Here is an 18,545-nt window from a genome sequence, read left to right as displayed (position 1 = left end):
TTAGCCATTGTGGAATTTCATACCATAGAAATTACATTGCCATGGATTACATACAATTTGTCAGAAAGATTTTGTACACCACCACCAACTGATCTGAGATAGAGGGGTAAGTAAGATCCTGAAAGGCTTTTGGTGCGGTGTTTTGGTTCTACCCAGGCAAGGTATTAAACTGCTTGTGTCAAATCCACCCTCAGTTGAAGATTAGAGTGATAAAGGCAAGCAAGTCTGTAGTGTAGCAAAAGTATTTTTTTCATTAAAGTGGCACTACACATTTTCCCCATTGATTTCTTATATCCTTCTGAGACTACTCTGCACTCTGCAGGAAACCTGTATTTCTGTAACAGTAGTAGAAGTAGCTGGCCCAGCTGCAGGAACTAAAAAAAAATGCTATTGCTTTTTGTACATCAGGGTGCAAGATTAAAGTGGTTTCAGTGCAGCCTTAGGCAGTTTAAATATTTACTGTTATTATACATATGTTGTGCAACAGTGAGACACCATGTCTGCCAAATGCTAGGTAGACTTGGTTCCTGAAAGAATGACACTTAAAAAATTGTGGGACGATAAAAAAGGAAAAAAAAGAAGAGAATGCGTTAGCTGGGAGGGCTACGGTTACCTTGAAATTTGTCACTGTCTTAAGATTGCTTATGGAAATTCCCTACTAAGAAAATGCTTCACAGATTAAAAAAATCTGGGCACTGCCTCTGCCTACTCTCTCCTACCCTTCCCGTTCAAGGATTACTAAAGCTTTTTTGCCTTTTAAATCTCACTAATGTTGCTGGGGCTTGAATTTGGCCTTACAAATTCCAAAACCTTCTTTGCTCTTGTTACCCTGTAACAAGGCAATAGTTTCTTCTTTGCATCTTTATTTTTTTTTAGCAAATGGGAATTCCCTGGTTGTGTTCCCAGCTGGAACTGGAGCTGTGCCTGGATGCTGCTGAAAGCTCTAACACTGGCGCTACTGTGCTCAGTAGGCTTAGAGCTGTGCTTAAATCCAGCAACAAAAGCTGAGAACAAGAGTTGTTTTGTTACGGGTAAGGGTAAGCCTAAACTACTCTGGGCTGGACGTTGTGGAGTACCATGCCATGCATTATAGATGCAAGTACTTGTACACACACAGACAGAACACACCTTTTTTTTATTTTTATTTTTTAATTTCCTGAGGGGAGCTATGCTCTGGCTTCTGGTTTAGCACTGTTGCTGTATCATTACATTCTTTCTCTTCCCTAGGAAACCCGCAGCACTTCCTTTATGTAGCTTTCCGTGCTTTATTTTTGTGAATTTTTTGTGTTAGTTTCTTATCATTGACCTCAAATCTCTACCTTTCCCAGGTTCCCTCTCACTGGAGCAAAGAAGCCACTGGGCCTCTGCCTCTCCCTTGGCAGCACAGAGAGCACCTGGACCCTTAGACCCTGCCTAAAGGTGTGTGAGGACTGACCTCCTCCCCCGCTCTGCCCACCTCCTCCCCTTCCTCCCGCAAGAAAGGCACCTTCATCTCCTCTTCTACAGAAACAAGCAAGAAACTTCAGAAAAAACACCAGGAACTGACGTGAAGGAATTCCTCATGCTTTGTATCCTCATTTCAGTTTGTAAGTCAATGCTTCAGGAATGCTTCCCAGGGATTACATTGCCTAGCCAGGTTTATAAGAATATAAACTTTTTTGGGGGGAGGGAGGAGAACCTCTTAAGGGAAAGTAACAGCTTATACCCATTTAGATTTCCCCAGCCCTATTCCAGGAGTGACCAGGTAAGTCTTCAACCATCAGCGCCTCTCCCTTAAGGGTGACCTCATAAATGTTTATAAATATGTCAAGGGGGAGTGTCAGGAGGACGGAGCCAGGCTCTTTTCAGTGATGTCCAATGAGAGGACAAGGGGCAATGGATACAAGCTGGAACATAGGAGGTTCCACAGAAATATTAGGAATAACTTTTTCCCTGTGAGGGTGACAGAGCACTGGCCCAGGCTGCCCAGGGAGGTTGTGGAGTCTCCTTCTCTGGAGACATTCAAAACCCATCTGGACGCGTTCCTGTGTGACCTACTGTAGGTGATCCTGCTCTGGCAGGGGGGCTGGACTAGGTGATCTTTTGAGGTCCCTTCCGACCCCTGACATTCTTTGTTTAATGCCCGACAGTGTCACGTCCCTCATGTTATAGACACTGACAATATTTCCAGATCTAGGAGACATGAGACATTTCAAGACTTTTGCTGCGGTTCACACAGTTCAAGAGAAGCTTCTGTATGGAACACAAAGCTATGTCGTCACACTAATACAACAGTCACCGAATATTTATGACTTCATAGCAATACCTCCGCAGCCTTTGTGGATGTGCTTCTAGCAGAAATGGGGCCCTCCCCCAGAGAACAGATGATTTCCTGAAAATGATTCATCACTACATTTAAAACAAAATTTTAACTGGTGTAAAGCTGTATATGGGATACAAACCTGCAAGACTCTCATAATATTAAAATTCCTACATTGTCGTTTGGCTTATTTTTATTTGTAATGGTTCTTGGCACAATAATTCATTGAAATTGGAAAACTGGTATTGACCCTCAAGGCTCACAAGTCTGAACATCAAATCCATTCCTCTCTTCCAAATTTGGATGTCACATTTAACGTGCAGTTAAGGAGCAACATTTACTTATATTTAAGAGTTTCTGATTATAAGTAGCTTTCAGTTCTTCCTAATTAAAGTTTAAGTGAAAACATTTTTCATACACGCAAAGCAGAGATTCAGTACTGCTAAGAGCTTGAAGGGGAGGCTTTGTATGAACAATTCAGGTTCTTAAAGGTTTTCTGTGAATAACATGCAAATACGAGGTTAGTAAAGATTAAGATCTCTGTGGAGGCAGTTTTGGCTAACAGCATGTGTATTTGCTTTTTAAGAAGGCTTGTGCAAAGCTCAAATAACCAGGATGAGGAAAGTTTAGTGAAGCTCCTACTTACCTTAAAGTTAAAATATTCTCTTATACCCTCTGCAGGTTGCATAAGAGATCTCATTTTTCTTTTTTGTCTATGAAATAGGGCAAGTCTACTTGTATCAACACATGCTCACTTAAATTCTGGAGTATATCACTGTGGGACTGCAGACCATTATACCCAGTACCCATATTTATTCTTTTACTTTTGCTGTGTAAATACAAAAGAGATTGTTTTGGTTTGGTTATCACTTACCTTAGGCAGCTTATTAAACAAAACACAATTTCCTTGCAAACCTAATTCTTGTAATCACTTTAATGCATTAGTAGATAATTAGTACTGATTTACATAGTTTGACATTAGAAATTAGCTTTAGTTTGAGTACAATTATTTAAATTAGTGATCGAGTACAATTATTATACCTAGGAGAGACAAATTCATGTACAAAGTTTATACAAAAATGTCTTAAACCCAAAACCTAAATTTTATGTATTATAACTTCATAATCTTCAAAACTTTCCACGATCTTTCTCTTTTGTGCATAAAGTCTACTTTTAATCAACTCTCAAGCATTATGGAAAAACTGAAATGAGTTTAAAATTAATTAACCAAAGCACACAATATATCTTTATATTAATCCTCAGCTGTCATCTTGAAAAAACAATTGGCAAAGAAAAAATGTGAAATTCCGCGCTGACTTTACAAGAAGCCTTCTTAATTTGCTTTAGTGATACTGGACCTCATCCAGCACTGGCTCAGCTGAGAGATTCCAGGAGAGCACAGGAGCAGCGAGGATTGTGCAGCCACGTCCTGGCAGCACATGCTCCGCGGGGCCCAAGCCCGGCAAGGCGCAGCTTGGAGATGTGTGACGCCAAGCAGAGGGAACAGCTGAAGAATCACGCTGTAAGAAATAACAAAAAATGTTCATTTTCAATAGACTGGTCATGTTTGTTTAGCACAAGATCAAATGCTGTATTTGTTGAAATGAGTAGGAGAGAATCAAAACGTTGTCTGCTCCTTCAGATCACCAGCTGGATCTCAACTCCGTTATCGTCCTCCTCCTTGCATGAGGGAAGTGTGATGACGTACAGCGAGGCCCAAGCAACACGGCTAAGGACTCCGCACTGGAGTTGGAGGCTCGACTGTCTGGAGAGTCAGAATATTAGCAATAGAAATGTAGTTTTTGAATGGTTTATCTGCAGTTTCTTTCTAATAATCAAATACTCAAACTCCCTGCAATCAGTCCTAAAAAGAAAAAATAGTTGTCTGACTTCAGACACACTTTTTCTTTAATACAAGAAAGGTCCAGTCCTCCTAAGTGGTACGCACAGTATTGTTGTGTGCACCACTGAATGTATTTCATCACTTTTTAAAAGAACACCAGTATTATTGGAGTCCTGAAATAAAAAAAACCCATGCTACTTTTGTTGGATTCATACTGAAAGCATAAATTTCAGACATGTAGTTAGTCAGAGGATTTTAGAATTTCATCTTAAATGCATGTTTTCCAGTGCATCTCAGTAAATTAACATCCCTTTTCAAATTCTGGTTTTTTTTTTTCATATAATCTCATTGAAAGTGGTGTAAAAGAGAGCAGAAAAAATACCAATCTCCAACCCACCAATTTTTTTTTAATCTTGCCAGAGCCATTCTACTATATTACAGCTGCAGTAGGTGTGCCTCTATATAAACTCTTTAGTTTTCAAATACTAGTATATTTAGTGCTGTGGCAGTGTAAGGGCCTTTGAGCCAATCTGAAGACAGAGAACAGCAAGAAAGCCATGGCAAGGCCATACTTGGCAGAAGAGAACCTCAGTTCTCGTGTGGATTATTCACAAAGGGAGTTGACTGAATGTGCTGCATAAATTGTATTTTGCAAGTTCTCCCACATGTAACTTACCTCCCCTCTCTCCCACATAACATTTTTCTAAAAGTGACAGAGATCACCTCTTCTGATCCCAAGGGTAATTCCCCCTCCCCCTTTAAATGATTCATCTCACTTCAGCAATCTGCAATTTATAAGCGCCTCTGCCGCTACCAAGTTTTTTGTAATGGTTTAATCCAGCTTCAGAGCTTTTAACACCAAAGTTTTTTTTTTTTTTTACCCTTTTGGCATAGGTGACTTCAGCTCCACGCAAGGAAAGAGCTCCATCAGGAAAGGCCATGCAGGAGTTGAGTTGCCTCTTGAAGAAGGAGTAATAGTTTTCATTTTCAGGTCAAATCATAAGACTAATTTTTGGGGTCTTATGAGAACTTTGTGGGGGTGATGGGATGCTGAACAAGCGATTTAGAGGATAAGCAGCAGTAGAGGAGGTAGCTGTTGTTTGTTTTATGGTGTGGTCACTGCACTGCAGTGAGCAGGAGGACACCTGGCTCCAGAAATAAGAGTTCTCGCAAGGAGCAACTGCCCCCTCCTTTACATGAGAGAAGTGTGGCAGAAAGGACCTCTCTGAAGATGATACATAATAATAATGCTACAACAGTATAACATGTCATTGCCTGCCCCCCCTCAGTCACTTGAAAAAGTTGGAGGGGCAAACTGTATTGAAGTAACTTGGCTAACAAAGCCTTTAAAATTATATTTGTCTTCAGGAATAAATGGCATAATTTCGTTATGGTGGACAAATATTACTTAATCCCTTTTATAACTAATTAAATGCAAAATTGCAAATACTATTCATATCTAAAATGGTAAACTTTGATTTCAAAACTTGCGGGTCCTAAACTCATCTGAAGGAAACTGCAGAAGAAAATCTAACTCCGACTTTTGGGAGCTCTTCAGCACAGACTGCTCGTGCAGAGATCAACAAACTGAAAAGTTCCTCAGTGCCTAAGAAAATCAAGGGATGGGAATTTTTTTAAAGATCTCAGGGCAAAGATTTGTACATACATTAAGAGAATTCAGATATCCTTGTTTATGTCTTCCATGCAAAAGAAAGGTTTCATGATTCCTTCACTTTCGGACTAATTAGCAAAAGAAGAAATTTCGCAGATGATTATTTATTTTACCATACCCCATTCTTAGAATGAATGCAAGGTAATTCATAAAGTCTACAACCTCAGATGGTGATCTAAGTTCTGTTCCTGGTAAATTTGTTCTCAGTACAGATGTTGAAAACTGAACTAATTAAAAAAAACTAAAACCAACCCTCAACCCAGCCAATGAATGCTATAAACCAGATTTATTTACTTTTTTCTCCTAGCAGCAAGCCAAATGATCAAGTTTCATTGCAAAATAGACATACAGTTTTAAAACCATTGAGATACGCATGGGAGCACACAGGGAGCAAATATGACTTTTATCCCCCAGCTAATAAAGATCTCATTAGATGTCTACACTTAATAAACTCAACATTACTAACATAAATATCAGAAACTTCTGCTGTTTGTGGAGACAGAATCATCACCTCTAAGTTTTCCAGCACTTAAATGCCCATTGGTCTTTTGGTTAATCAGCATTTCTGGACACATCCTTGCATCCATACCTTTCAACTTTATTTTGATATTCAGTATGTCTGATAACCACATGCTCAAGCAGTATGTAGAACTACACTCTAATATAGGTTTTAGTTGCATAAGCTCAATTAGTTGCAATAATTAATGGGAACTCTTCAACCGCATCCCCAAGTCAGATGAGTGTCTTAACTGCTTGCAAATCTGCTCTACAGTAACAAGAACAGGTTGACACCTGACAAAAAGTTCTAATATAAACCAGAATGTATGCTAACTATGATTTATCTTGTGAAATCAGACCTCTGAGATGTGCTTCCATTCTATTGTTACGCAAATGCACTCTGATGGAAATTACTTCCATGAGTGTTAGTTTCCATGACAAATAATGTCTCTGTGTGTGTTCATATACATGCTCTTACCTCTGTTAATTAGGCATCTGTTCCTTGTCTGTGGGGTTCTTACTTGGTGACTGAAAAAAAAAAAAAAGATGTAATTAATAGTCACGTGTATCAATGATAAATTAGGCCAGTGCAGTTGAATAATTAACAAAACGCAGACCTAGGATGAGTCATGTCTTTTACTTCAAATGACACATGCCCCTGAGAGCATGGGAGCAAGAGGCATCCACAAAAATAGGTAGGTCTTGTGGAGGAGAATGACCTGAGGTGGATTTGTACAAATGTCACTTCTAACAGCATGGGTGGCCTTTATTGGTGGCAGTTAAGAGAGGCTGAAGGATATGAGGATGTTCAGTTGTCTTGGTGAACTCAGTCAACAGTTTGGCTGTGGGCTTGCCTCACAAAGACCTCATGTGGTGCCAAATGGGCAGGAAACTTATTTTTGTTATTTTCTTGGTTTTAAATTTGAGCATTGGGTGAAGCTACAAAATACTCGAGAAACTGGAAGTAAGCCAGGCTAAAGATGTAGCTTCACAAGTCTGATGGATACTGTTGTAAACTAGCAACAAGTAAGTATTTTCAAGACTAGAGGTCCTGACTGAAATGCATACTGTTGAAGTCACGAAGAAAATAAATAAATCTTTTCTGTGACTGCCTCACTCTCCACACATACAGAAGCTTGTATGTGCTTCAGAGTCCTGCGGTATTTCACCTTTGCTAACTGGGCTGAGTAAAGAAGTCTGAGTTTCCATGGATCCAAATGCCAAAAATAGGGCCTGTCTTTGTTCATTTTCCTATTGACCTACCAGAGACAATGGAAATTGGTTAACATGCTCAAAATTAAGTTCTGGGTTTTTTTGTAGTTTTCAGAGACCTCTACTTACATACCACCTGCATGCTGGAGTGGCATCAACTGATGAATAAGCAATCTGTTAGCATCTTGGACTAAAAGCAAGGTGCTGATGAGGACTGAGGAATGAAGCCAGACATTTAGGATAGCGGACACAATAAATAACCTGCCAGTTTGTGAGAGGTGCACAGTGGTCTTCTGAGTGTGTTTTGGGTGAAGCTGAGGAAGAACTTTGGTCTTTGGCAGCCAGCTGAGCAAACTTAATTTTAGATGCTGGATGACAAAATCTGTGGGATGTGGCACACAAGGTGCCACAATGTAACTGCAATAGAGGGCCAATTTTTAAATCTCGTTTTCAGAAACAGCTAAACGAGATTCACATAGATAATTCAAATGTCCAAAGATGGAGACAGGCATCATGCAGGTTCTTTAGAAATTCTTATGTGCTAGATAGTATGGACACGGAATGCATATGAAAGATGCATTGTCTTTTAAGACTTTAAAAGAAACTTGTCTAGTCATTCTTACATAAATTTTGGCTAAGCTGCTACCATTTGTTTTGTAGACTCTCAAGCTTTTTCTTATGCTTAAGGGTACAGGCAAGGAATCAATTACTCCATTGTAAACTGCGTCCTAACCATAGTTGTAGGCTCATGCCTTGTGGGACCCCACAGCAGCAGCACGCATCCACCTTTGTGTGAGAGCACAGCATCTTACTGTGAGAGCAGTGCACCCCTACTTTACTGCGGGCACATTCTGGATGCCTCAGTTTGGTAATGTGTCTCACAGAAAACCTGTGGCTGTGGACTTCAAAGGAAAAGACATACCTCACCAATTCAACTGTTTCAATAACATTGTTCTCTCCATTATTCCTTATCTCCTGCTCTGGAGTATTTCATGGTTGGCAAGGCGGCTTTCCAAACAGTGTTAACAGCCTCACTTATAAGGTCTTCCGTAGGCAATAGGCTACTCCTAGTTAAGTACTCCAATGGTGTCAGGGAAGATATCAAAGACAACCTTAAATAGTTTAGATAAGTTGGGCCACTCAGATTTCAAAACAGAGCTTATGTCCTCAAGTGATTTCTTTACTTCCATGAAATTTCATGAAAGTTATTTTTTGTGGTTTTTCTGTTGGCTGACCTCTTACTTTCCTTCTTGGAAAAATTATGTTATAAATGTATATTATATAGTAATGAGATAAATCATTGTCTATGCCTGTATTTTCTGCAAGTGAGCATTCTACATGCTTAGTCCTTTAGTTCTTAAAATATTTTTTTTTTAGATATTTCACTCAAAAGACTGACAGAACCTTTTTCTTTGCAGTTGATTTTTTTTTAGGAGTTATTCAGTCCTGTATTAAACTGCTGCAAAACGAGACATGAACTTTGAGATATCGTCAAATTAATAACTTTCATTACAGTGGAAACAAGATCAAACTTATCAAGAAACTAAAATTATATTCCATACTAATTTATAGGAGGTATTTTCTTTTCTCACTAAAACAAAATCAAAATCCTTTTCTAAGAGGTTTCTGATGTGATCTCTTTGACTCTTCTATCAAGTCTTTAAAAGACATCTATGAAAAATACTATCTAAATCCTGATTTCAGACATGGAATCAGGGGAGGGAGGCCCATGTTTTTAAAGGTACAGATGGAGAGTCTGTGTACAGATGTGTACAGATCTAAAACCAGAATTCATTACATCTGAGAACTGCTACCATTCATTTGTACTGGTTTATTAAATGGCATGTGGAACAAAAAGTCTCTAAAATGAATGCTCTCTGGTCTGCTTTCCTTAGGAATTACAAAAGAGAAAAGAATGTGATTATAATTTTTGTTTCAGGCAATTTATTTGTCTGCGCTTTGGTACTGATCTTCAGAGATCCTTTCTTACTCTTGCCATCACTATACCTCCAACTGCAGAGGGAGTTTCATCTTTCACAAGTTCTTATTTTCAAGAATTTAAATATTTGATAATAAAGTGCCCTGTTGGACAAGACAGAGGCCTCCATAACGATTCTTCCAATTGTATTTCTGCAGTGCAAAGCTGCTGCTTTATATGCATCGCAGGATTGAGATGGTATAACAGAGGGCAGGGAGGTTAGGATCAGAAGGGAACATAGTGATCATTTTCTGAGTTACTGGATAATTTCACAAAATTTGCAATTCTAGAATTGATACTACATTTCTGCTGGTATGATTCAAAAACTAAACTCTGGAGAGGACAGCTATGGAGGCAGAAGGGATGCAGCCTTAAAAAACCCCCACAACCCTGCAGACAAGTACTTTCCAAGAATCACCCTCATGTCACCATGAGCTTTGCCCTGCCTGTGGAAAACAGACTGCAGGAACAAAGGCTGTGATCTCTGGCCCTGGGCACCTTGTGAAGGCTGAGGGGGTGAGCCTGTTTACAGGATGCTGCACCCCCTACCACCTGCAGAGAATATTAAAGCTGAAATATAAATAGTCTGGACCCTAACTCAGCAAGAATTCTCACAAGTCCAAATAAATATCGTCTAACAGAATAATGAAAGCAGTACTGTGGATTATTTTGCTCTTTTGCAGTATGGAAACAACATGTTAAGGTGATAATTTTGAATAGTGATATGTACAAATAGTATTAAGTCCCACGTGAAAAAGGAATACTTAATTTCCCTTCCAAGAACACCTGTGTACTAAAGTTTACAGAAATCATAGGCCTAAAGTCAATATCATCTAATGCAATCTTTTCAGAACAACAAGAGAAAAAAAATTGCAGGAAACACAGGTAATTTATACTGCTGCAGGTGAGATTCTATCAGAAAGGGGGAAAAAAAAAAGGCATCTTAACTGACTGATGGTACAGCTTTTATTAATGAGTCACAATACTAAACTGCTGTAGCAGTGGAAAGTTCATCAAGAATTTGCAAGTGCAAATTGACAGCTGATTCACAAAAAAAATATTGAAGTCATCAAGTAAATTGTTCAAAAGAAATAATCTTATCCTAATTGTGATGAAGCAGGAAGGAACCGGCTACAGAAAAGCCAAGCCACAAAGACTCAGTAGATTTTCTGCCCCATTAACTGTCAGCGAGCTCATCTTTGGGTTGAAATCTTGACCCTGCTGAAGGCCTGATTACACTAGAATAACTTAAATGTGCTCAGATGCAGAAAATGCTCATTACAAATTCAATACTGGATCCAAAAATCTGCTTATGCTTTGGATCAGACTGTTGCAATTAAAGCATCAGTGTTCTGAAAGGCAAAAAAAGTGCGACTTAGCATTCAGATTTTCTTTTTCTAGTCTATTTCCAATAGCGGTGTCTCTAAGATGGTGCACTTTTTCCTTTATGTAAAAAAAAAAAGAAGCACATATAATGGTTCACTGTAGAAATAATGAATAACTAGAAAAAGCTGGATTCTTTAGCAATATGAATACCAAGCTTCTATTTCTACAAGAAAATAATTTTAAAAGCCTGACAAATGCCTATGATATGCTATAGGCAGATGAAAATTTTAGCATTTATACTTAAGGGTCTTGTGGACTTTTTCCTACCCATAAGCTATATTGATTCTGTTGTTAGATTATAGAGGCTTGAGGAGTTTATTTTTTGCTTTGGACAAGCAATTTTTCCTCACAAATCCCAGTGAAGACCAGACAACTGCAGTGACAGCATGAAGTAAACCGATCATTTTCATACTAGGGTAACAGTGAAAAGTAAAACTTTTCTACAGAACAAAACGAAAGAAAAACTCACACATGCAGTGCAGGGTATAAGCCACCACTAGAAAGTAGCTTTTTCCCTTAATGCAATGAAAACAGGCCAAGAAAATCTCCCTTGCAACACAGCCATGTTCTAGTTAACCAAGAAAAAAAAGGAGGCTTACAAGCTAGTGCTGCTGGCTTTGCGCACATTAGCTGCTTCTTCCTCTACGAGCACCTCCCCTCACCGACACAGCAACCCCAGTGATTCCCATCTGCATGCCTGGCCGCAGACAGATTCGGAAGGGGACATCCAACTCACTCGCGCCGTGCTGTTGAACCGCCAGTTCTGTGCTGCTGGGTCCAGCGTGGGAACTGGGCTCCTGAATCATTCTAAATCCTTGCACTTTTGGTGTTAAGTGTGATGACAAAACACATACTATTTCTTCAGTAAATGGAAATGCAAAGAGCATATAATCTCTCCTTGTTGGCAGCATCTGATAAGCTTTCCTGCTCTGCAGAGTAGTAGAATAGGTTCCCCCCCTCCACCTACTAAATACACTTAAAAGGACAACCAGAAAATATTTCCTCATATAAGATGGGGGCATAACCTTTTGCTTCAGCTGTCTTGTTAGAAGTAATTAACAAACTTCCTCACTGTGCCTTTCTCCTGAGCCTGTAGCCTTGATGCAGTTCTTTCAGTAACGCAGTGCGTGGGCTTTTGTAAATCTTAGTTTTTGTGCACCTCAATTTACTCCATACATTAAATATAAAGAAGCTGAAGCGCAATGCTAACAATCATGAATTTCACAAAGTAGGTTCAGCACTTTCAGATAGGGATGAAGCCTGAGGTAAGTCAATATATTAACACAATATGCTTGATACAGTTATATTTCTGTTAGCTGACACTGTCAATTTGGTTTGTTCAGCTATCGAAGGCACAGACCTAAGCAGTTTAGAACAAAAGTCTTAAAAGATGAACACACTTAGCTCAGGATTTTAACCAAATGTAACAGCACCTGAACTCATGCAAAATAAATTTAGGAAGCCTCACAAGTAATCAAGTAACAGTGGAAACAGGTACCTAGAAGAGTCAGAACAATAAGCAGCAAGTTCCTTGGGAGCTGATGGGCATATAAATCATGACTCTTGTTTCTGAGCTTACAAGTAGGAGCCAAAATACAAGAGTTTGTTTTCAGAACTTCTGATCAAGATTTCTGTCGAGAAACATAAATTTCAAACTTGTACCTGCTGAGTGGGCTGTAGTCTCTGTTTTTCATTCTGCCAGTGTTTAAATCTGTCAAGGGCTTCATCCATAGAAATTGCCCCCTTCTTCACCTTTTCCTGCAAGTGAATGAGTTCTTCCTGCTCAGCAGGGATGCTGCATTTCACAGTGCTGTAAGTTACTGTGTCAGTGTGGCCTCCGTGTGCTGCTACAAAATGTAGAAAGATAAAGATTAAAAAGAAAAAGTTAATGACCCATTGCATTCTTTTCTCTTTAAGATGCAAGCACGTTTTTCAACAAAGGCATTTCAACAGTGATTTTATAATCTGACATCAATAAGAACATACCATTCTGCAGGATAGCTTCCCCTCTCCCTTTTCTTCTTATGTTTTTTTGCTTTTTTTGGTGCAGTTGGTTTTTTTGGTTTGTTTTTTTTTCTTCCCAGTGAGAGAAATGCAACAAATCAATGAGGGTTCTACCATTACTCTTTGGCAGTAGAATAACACCTTAAACATTTTGTTCATTATTACTGACCTGATTCATGGATTCTCCATTAGCGTCAGTTCAAATAAGAATTTCCTTCTAGCACTAAAGCTGTAGTACTGACATTTTAAAACAAATTGTTGTTATGTTAAATACAAAAGATATCCACAGTCCCTTTTTGTTCCCTTCCTACTCCAACTTCACACTTTACACTTCTCAAAAGTTGGGACTGAAATTTAACCACAAAGCATTTTGAAATTTCATATTATTTCCTTCCCCCATATTATTTACTACACTGCAGAGATAACAAAACACTACAACCTAGTCCTCCTAGAGATGATGATACAGGTGCACAACTGAAGGGTGTGTTACCAGGGAGGTGTAAGACCTCCTATCTCCAAGACATGGGTACTGAAAGAGCCACTCCAGAACACCCGAGCAGCAGTGAAATGGGGCTCTCCCAGCCCTGCGTGAGGCTACTGCAACGGTGCCATAAAGCACTGGTTGCACCACACAAGGAATGCAGCCAGGGTAAAAGTTTTTCTGCTATGTTATGCGCCAATATGTTTACTTTAAGTGAGGAACACTAAGGAAATAAAAACCAGCTCCTCTGTCTTCTCCCACTCCCTCCTTTTAATCTTACTAGCATGTATTAGGTGTGAATCTCTATATGGTCCTGCATCTCCAGATGCCCTAGGGATGAACACAGAACTACAGGTTGGGTCTCCCCAGAGCAAAGCAGAGGTGCTGAATCACCTCTCTCAACCTGCTGGCCACGCTTCTCTTGATGCAGCCCAGGATGCAACCGGTTTTCTGTGCGGTGAGCACACAGGGCTGGCTCGATCAGCTTTTCATCCACCAGTACCCCTAAGTTGTCCGCTGCAGGGCTGCTCTCAATCCTTTCATCCCCCTGCCTCTATGAGTACCGGGAGTTGCCCCAACCCAGGTGCAGCTCTTCCCTTCTCCACTGATGCAGACACTCCATCACAGAAGATCACTAAGTTGGTTTGCAGAGGTGTGCTACCAATATTTCAACAAAGTAAGATCTAGAAGGTCCTGTATTCTTCTCCTAAGTGGTTTAGCATTCATGGAAAGTAACATCAGTAGCACAGGAGACTGCAGCTCCCTGCTGCAGAAATAAACAGGCAACTACGTGCTGCTCTGTATGCTACAATCCTGACCTGCTACTTGTTAACAGAAGGGGGAGGAAAAATCCTCGCTTAGTGTTCATTCATTTTGTACATAACATTGTTGATTATTTATGGAATTTATCGTAGCAACATTTTGATGGGCTACAATTCAAATAACAACTGGACTGCCACAAGTAATTCATGTTACATGGATCTTGCAGTACCCAGGAAAGAACTGATGCTCTCCACACTGCTGTCTTTCCAGGGCCGGAATTAGTGCACAGCTGAGCCCTCCCGTCCTTCATTTCCTTGAGTTTAATCATAATGAAGAAAGGAAATAGAAAATCGTGAAGTAACTCTGACTCTACAAATCTTTCCCACAAACTGTAACTTTTTTTTGGTTCTTTTTAAAAACCTGATCTCTTAATGCTGTAATACCATTAAGGATATAACTCACATATAATCATAGAATCATTAAGGTTAGAGAAGACTCCTAAGATCATCAAGGCCAATAGACAACCCAACACTACCATAACCACTGAACCATGTCCTGAAGTGCCATGTCTACACATTCTCTGAACACCTCCAGGGACAGCGACTCCATCACTTCCCTGGGCTGCCTGTTCCAATGCTTTGCTGCTCTTTCAGTAAAGAATTTTTTCCTAATATCCAATCTAAACCTCCCCTGCTACAACTTGAGCTCATTTTCTCTCATCCTATCACTTGTTACTTGGGAGAAGAGACCAACCCCCACCTCACTACAGCCTCTTTTCAGGTAGTTGTAGAGAGCAATAAGGTCTCCTCTGAGCCTCCTCTTCACCAGCCTGAACCACCCCAGTTCCCTCAGCTGCTCCTGATTCCTCAGCAGCTTCACTGCCCTTCTCTAGACACACTCCAGCACTTCAATGTCTTTCTTATCCTGTGGCATCCAAAACTGAACACAGTACTCAAGCTGTGTGTCAAGCATGTATGTGGGAAAATAGATGCTGTATCAGTCAAAATCAAGTCACAGCAAACCTCTACCAGTTCTACTGAAAAGCATCAAGACAGATAAATAGCAAATTAAATTTTGTACCGGGCTTTCTGGCACTGCAGTACATCCTGACGTTGTCACTGGACACTTGAGAGGCCTTTTGCTGAAACACTACAACAAAATTAAGAATATAAGTAAGTTGGTGAAAAACAGAAACAAAAAAACATCACACATTCTTAATGAAGGAAGAAGGCTCATAAAAGCAGGTTAGAATAAATTTCTTGTTTTAGTCTAGGAGTAATTCTTAACTCACTTGTCAGTCTAATGTTAAATACTTGAAAAATTGTCCTTTTGCAGAGAATGGCAGGATTACTGATAGTACAGATATCATGACAGGAAGCTTTGAAGAAAATAAATTAGGTTTAACCCATTAACATATTACTTGTTCAGAAAAAACAGCTGGATTTCCGAGGTCTTGACATGGTACAGACACTTACTCTAGTTTGTTTCTTATTTTATGAGGCAAGCCAAGGCAGAAAAACCACAATAGTACTAGGTGAGAATAATGACATTGCTTAAGAAAGAGTATGTATATATTTTTGTTTACTTTATTCAAGTACTAGGAACAGCAAAGCATGATCACTTATTCTATAAGTACAGTTCATCATCCCCATTCGTGTGAGGTGCCCAGAGTACAGCCAGCCTCGATACGCCCTGAAATGCTGCAGTCAGACTTTTGCTGGCAGCGCATATAAAACCCAGAAGGTGGGAATTGCTTGGTTTCTGACTTTGCTACTGCCATATAGGCTTCCCCTCTTCAGTCTCAGTTCTGACTCTAGCCATACTAACTGATAATCTAAATTAATTCCTTCCCATTAAGTAATCTTTCTGACATCAGTGCAATGCAGCAAACGTGACAGTTCAACGGAGCAAATATTTGCTTGGGGACCAAGGCCCAGTACAAGGGAGCTCTGCTCAAGCGGCAGAGCAGGCATGCTCTGCATGGTTCCCTGGAGTCCTGGCTTCTGGCTCCTGCTAAGCGGGGAAACCCAGTGGAGCTCGGTTTGCTCCTTGTCTGCCTGCTCAGGCTGTCTCGTCTGACACAGCCACTTCTCTCAGGGGAGCTTGTAAAACGGATGATCAAGGCGGGTGTGAGATCTCAACTCTGCACATGCTACATTGCAGAGGTGAGGAAGGAGCAATTTCTAAGGGTGTATGTTCTACACCGCAGAATAACGTCCTTATGCTAACTCCTGAGCAGGCCTGTATGGGAGGTGATGATGAATGAAAACAGCTGGGGGCTTGATGTTCCTTAAAATGTTCTCAGGCTAAATGGAGAGAGTAAAAGAACTATATAGGCAGCACATTCTGCTGATGTTATGTCTCTAGCTTCAGCCTAATGCTGACAGGTTTTCACTTTTCTAATACTCTCCTCTGTAACTCTCAAAAGAATCCTGCTAAATATGATCGTAGTGTTTTCTTCTATACTTGAAATAGTATTCTCTGCTTAAGGAAGAAATTAAAGCAACCAGAACAGAGAGGTAATGCAGGCAGCCTGAATTTTACTGCATAAAGAGAAGGGATATATACTCAACAATGTCTCTGATTGGAAAGCATTTTAATTGATAGACTTTTAAATTTCTGCTGAGTTTTGCAGTGTAGGAGTAATCAGAAATGGAATTACTCTTCCAGTTCAAAGTAGAATTGTTAAAACCACTTTACATGCCGCATCTTGTTGAAATGATTTAATTGGCAACAAGTGTTTAGTGTGGGTGAGGTTACTAAAAACAAATTCCTGTTTCTAGAATGCCTGGAAAGATGTATGCACACACCACTGTACGACTGCCACAGGTTTAGGGAAAATCCAGCAATTTACTCTTTCAGTCCCATATTCTAATTACTTACGATCTGCTTGAATGCAGTAGTGGAATAAAAGAAACAGGTAATCTTGCACAGGGATATATTTCATTATTTCTTATGGATGATAAAGTGAGTATTCCCTCAGTAAAGCAGTATTAATATGGCGATTTTTTTAAAGTGTCAGAATGCTATAGTCCTTCAACTGAGGAAAGATATACATATTTATATTTTTAGAGCCTCTCTGGCATAGATAATGTGATTTAAAAGTTTCAGTACTTGTAGTGTGATTTTTTGCTTAATGTGCACCCTTCAATAACATCTGTATGATCAGACAGTCCTTCTGAATTTTTAATCACATTGTGACTAGCTAAAGTGCCCATAGATGCTTGTAGGTCAAAATCTATGAATTAAATGCCCCGAGCCCATATATGCTATGTATTCTTTGTCTACAATGTATCTCTTCTCTCTGAGAGAACTAATAAGTAATTCCACTTTATTCCCTCTCCTCTCTTCAGTTGCTACAGGACACAGATGAAGTTCTTTGTGTGCCCTAAATACATTGTTTATGTCTTATGTAGTAAGAACACTTTTTAGGAACATAATGCAACCTCAGAATTTCTCTAGGAAAGCAAACTCAGAGAGTAAAAAACTACTGTCATATTTTCTAGTAGGACACGAAATCGGAAAACAACATTTAAAAAGTGGGCAGATACGCAAAAGTCTGGGAAAATCCCTAACAGAAGGCTTGGAAAGGAAGTGGGATCCAAGGAACTCTGAATTGCCTTTTTTTTTTATATCAATCACACTAGTTACAGATGTTTTTTCAGGCTGTCTGCAAACACAGGTAAATAATGTTATGAGGCTTGAAACACAGTTAATATTTTCATAGCAATCACCACAAGCAGAAGGTCTAGAAACATTTGAAATCCATGGCTCTTGTGTATAATTCTGTACCAAGCAGTTTCTAGTCACGCACTGTCCAAGAAACTATGATGAGTATAAAGAGTCTAGAAAGAGAGAATAACTTTTTTAACAATAGCTGCAGGTTGACAAAAAGAACAGAAATTTGATTTTCAGAATTAATTGAGGTTCTAACACAAAGCGGAAATGGTAAGGAATCACAGATGCACTATGACATTTCAAAAATTGCTTAGCGATAGGCCAGTAAGAACTGATAAAATTAGAAACACACACAATCAAAATGCAGTTACATTATGAGAGAGGACAACTTGTATCACTTAAAAGGCAATGATCAACCAAAATATGGTTTCCAATTTTCATATTACTTGTATAAACTATGAGGATGTTGCCTAATTTCCTATATTAGGAACATTACCTCTAAATATCAAACAACAGTTTGCCGTGATAGATTAGTGATTCAAATAAACCTAGACCAATGAACCTACCCTCTGGAAAAATATGTGAGCTAATCATACCTAATATGTACCTATTTCCTCAACACTTTCAGCAGAAGAGATGGAGGGGAAAAATCATAGAATCATAGAATCATTCAGGTCAGAAAAGACCCCTGGGATCATGAAGCCCAACTAAACCATATCCCCCAATACCACC

General features: G+C 39.5%; 1 protein-coding gene across 1 annotated transcript in view; it reads right to left on the bottom strand.

Annotated features, from left to right (window-relative positions):
• Positions 1-12,550: 12,550 nt before the first annotated feature.
• Positions 12,551-18,545, bottom strand: part of LOC104273783 (B-cell scaffold protein with ankyrin repeats-like) — a gene marked incomplete at both ends in the record, with an annotated part of 19,279 nt that continues 13,284 nt past the window's right edge. Inside the window, 2 exons of the mRNA XM_009869214.1 lie at positions 12,551-12,732; positions 15,216-15,284. Coding sequence (XP_009867516.1) covers positions 12,551-12,732; positions 15,216-15,284 — 251 coding nt within the window. The remainder of the gene's footprint in view (positions 12,733-15,215; positions 15,285-18,545) is intronic.

The sequence above is a fragment of the Apaloderma vittatum genome, unplaced genomic scaffold (genome assembly GCF_000703405.1).
Source record: "Apaloderma vittatum isolate BGI_N311 unplaced genomic scaffold, ASM70340v1 scaffold14775, whole genome shotgun sequence".
Lineage (NCBI taxonomy): Eukaryota > Metazoa > Chordata > Aves > Trogoniformes > Trogonidae > Apaloderma > Apaloderma vittatum.
Note: the sequence above shows the minus strand (reverse complement) of the source record. Positions and strands in the feature narration are given on the sequence as shown.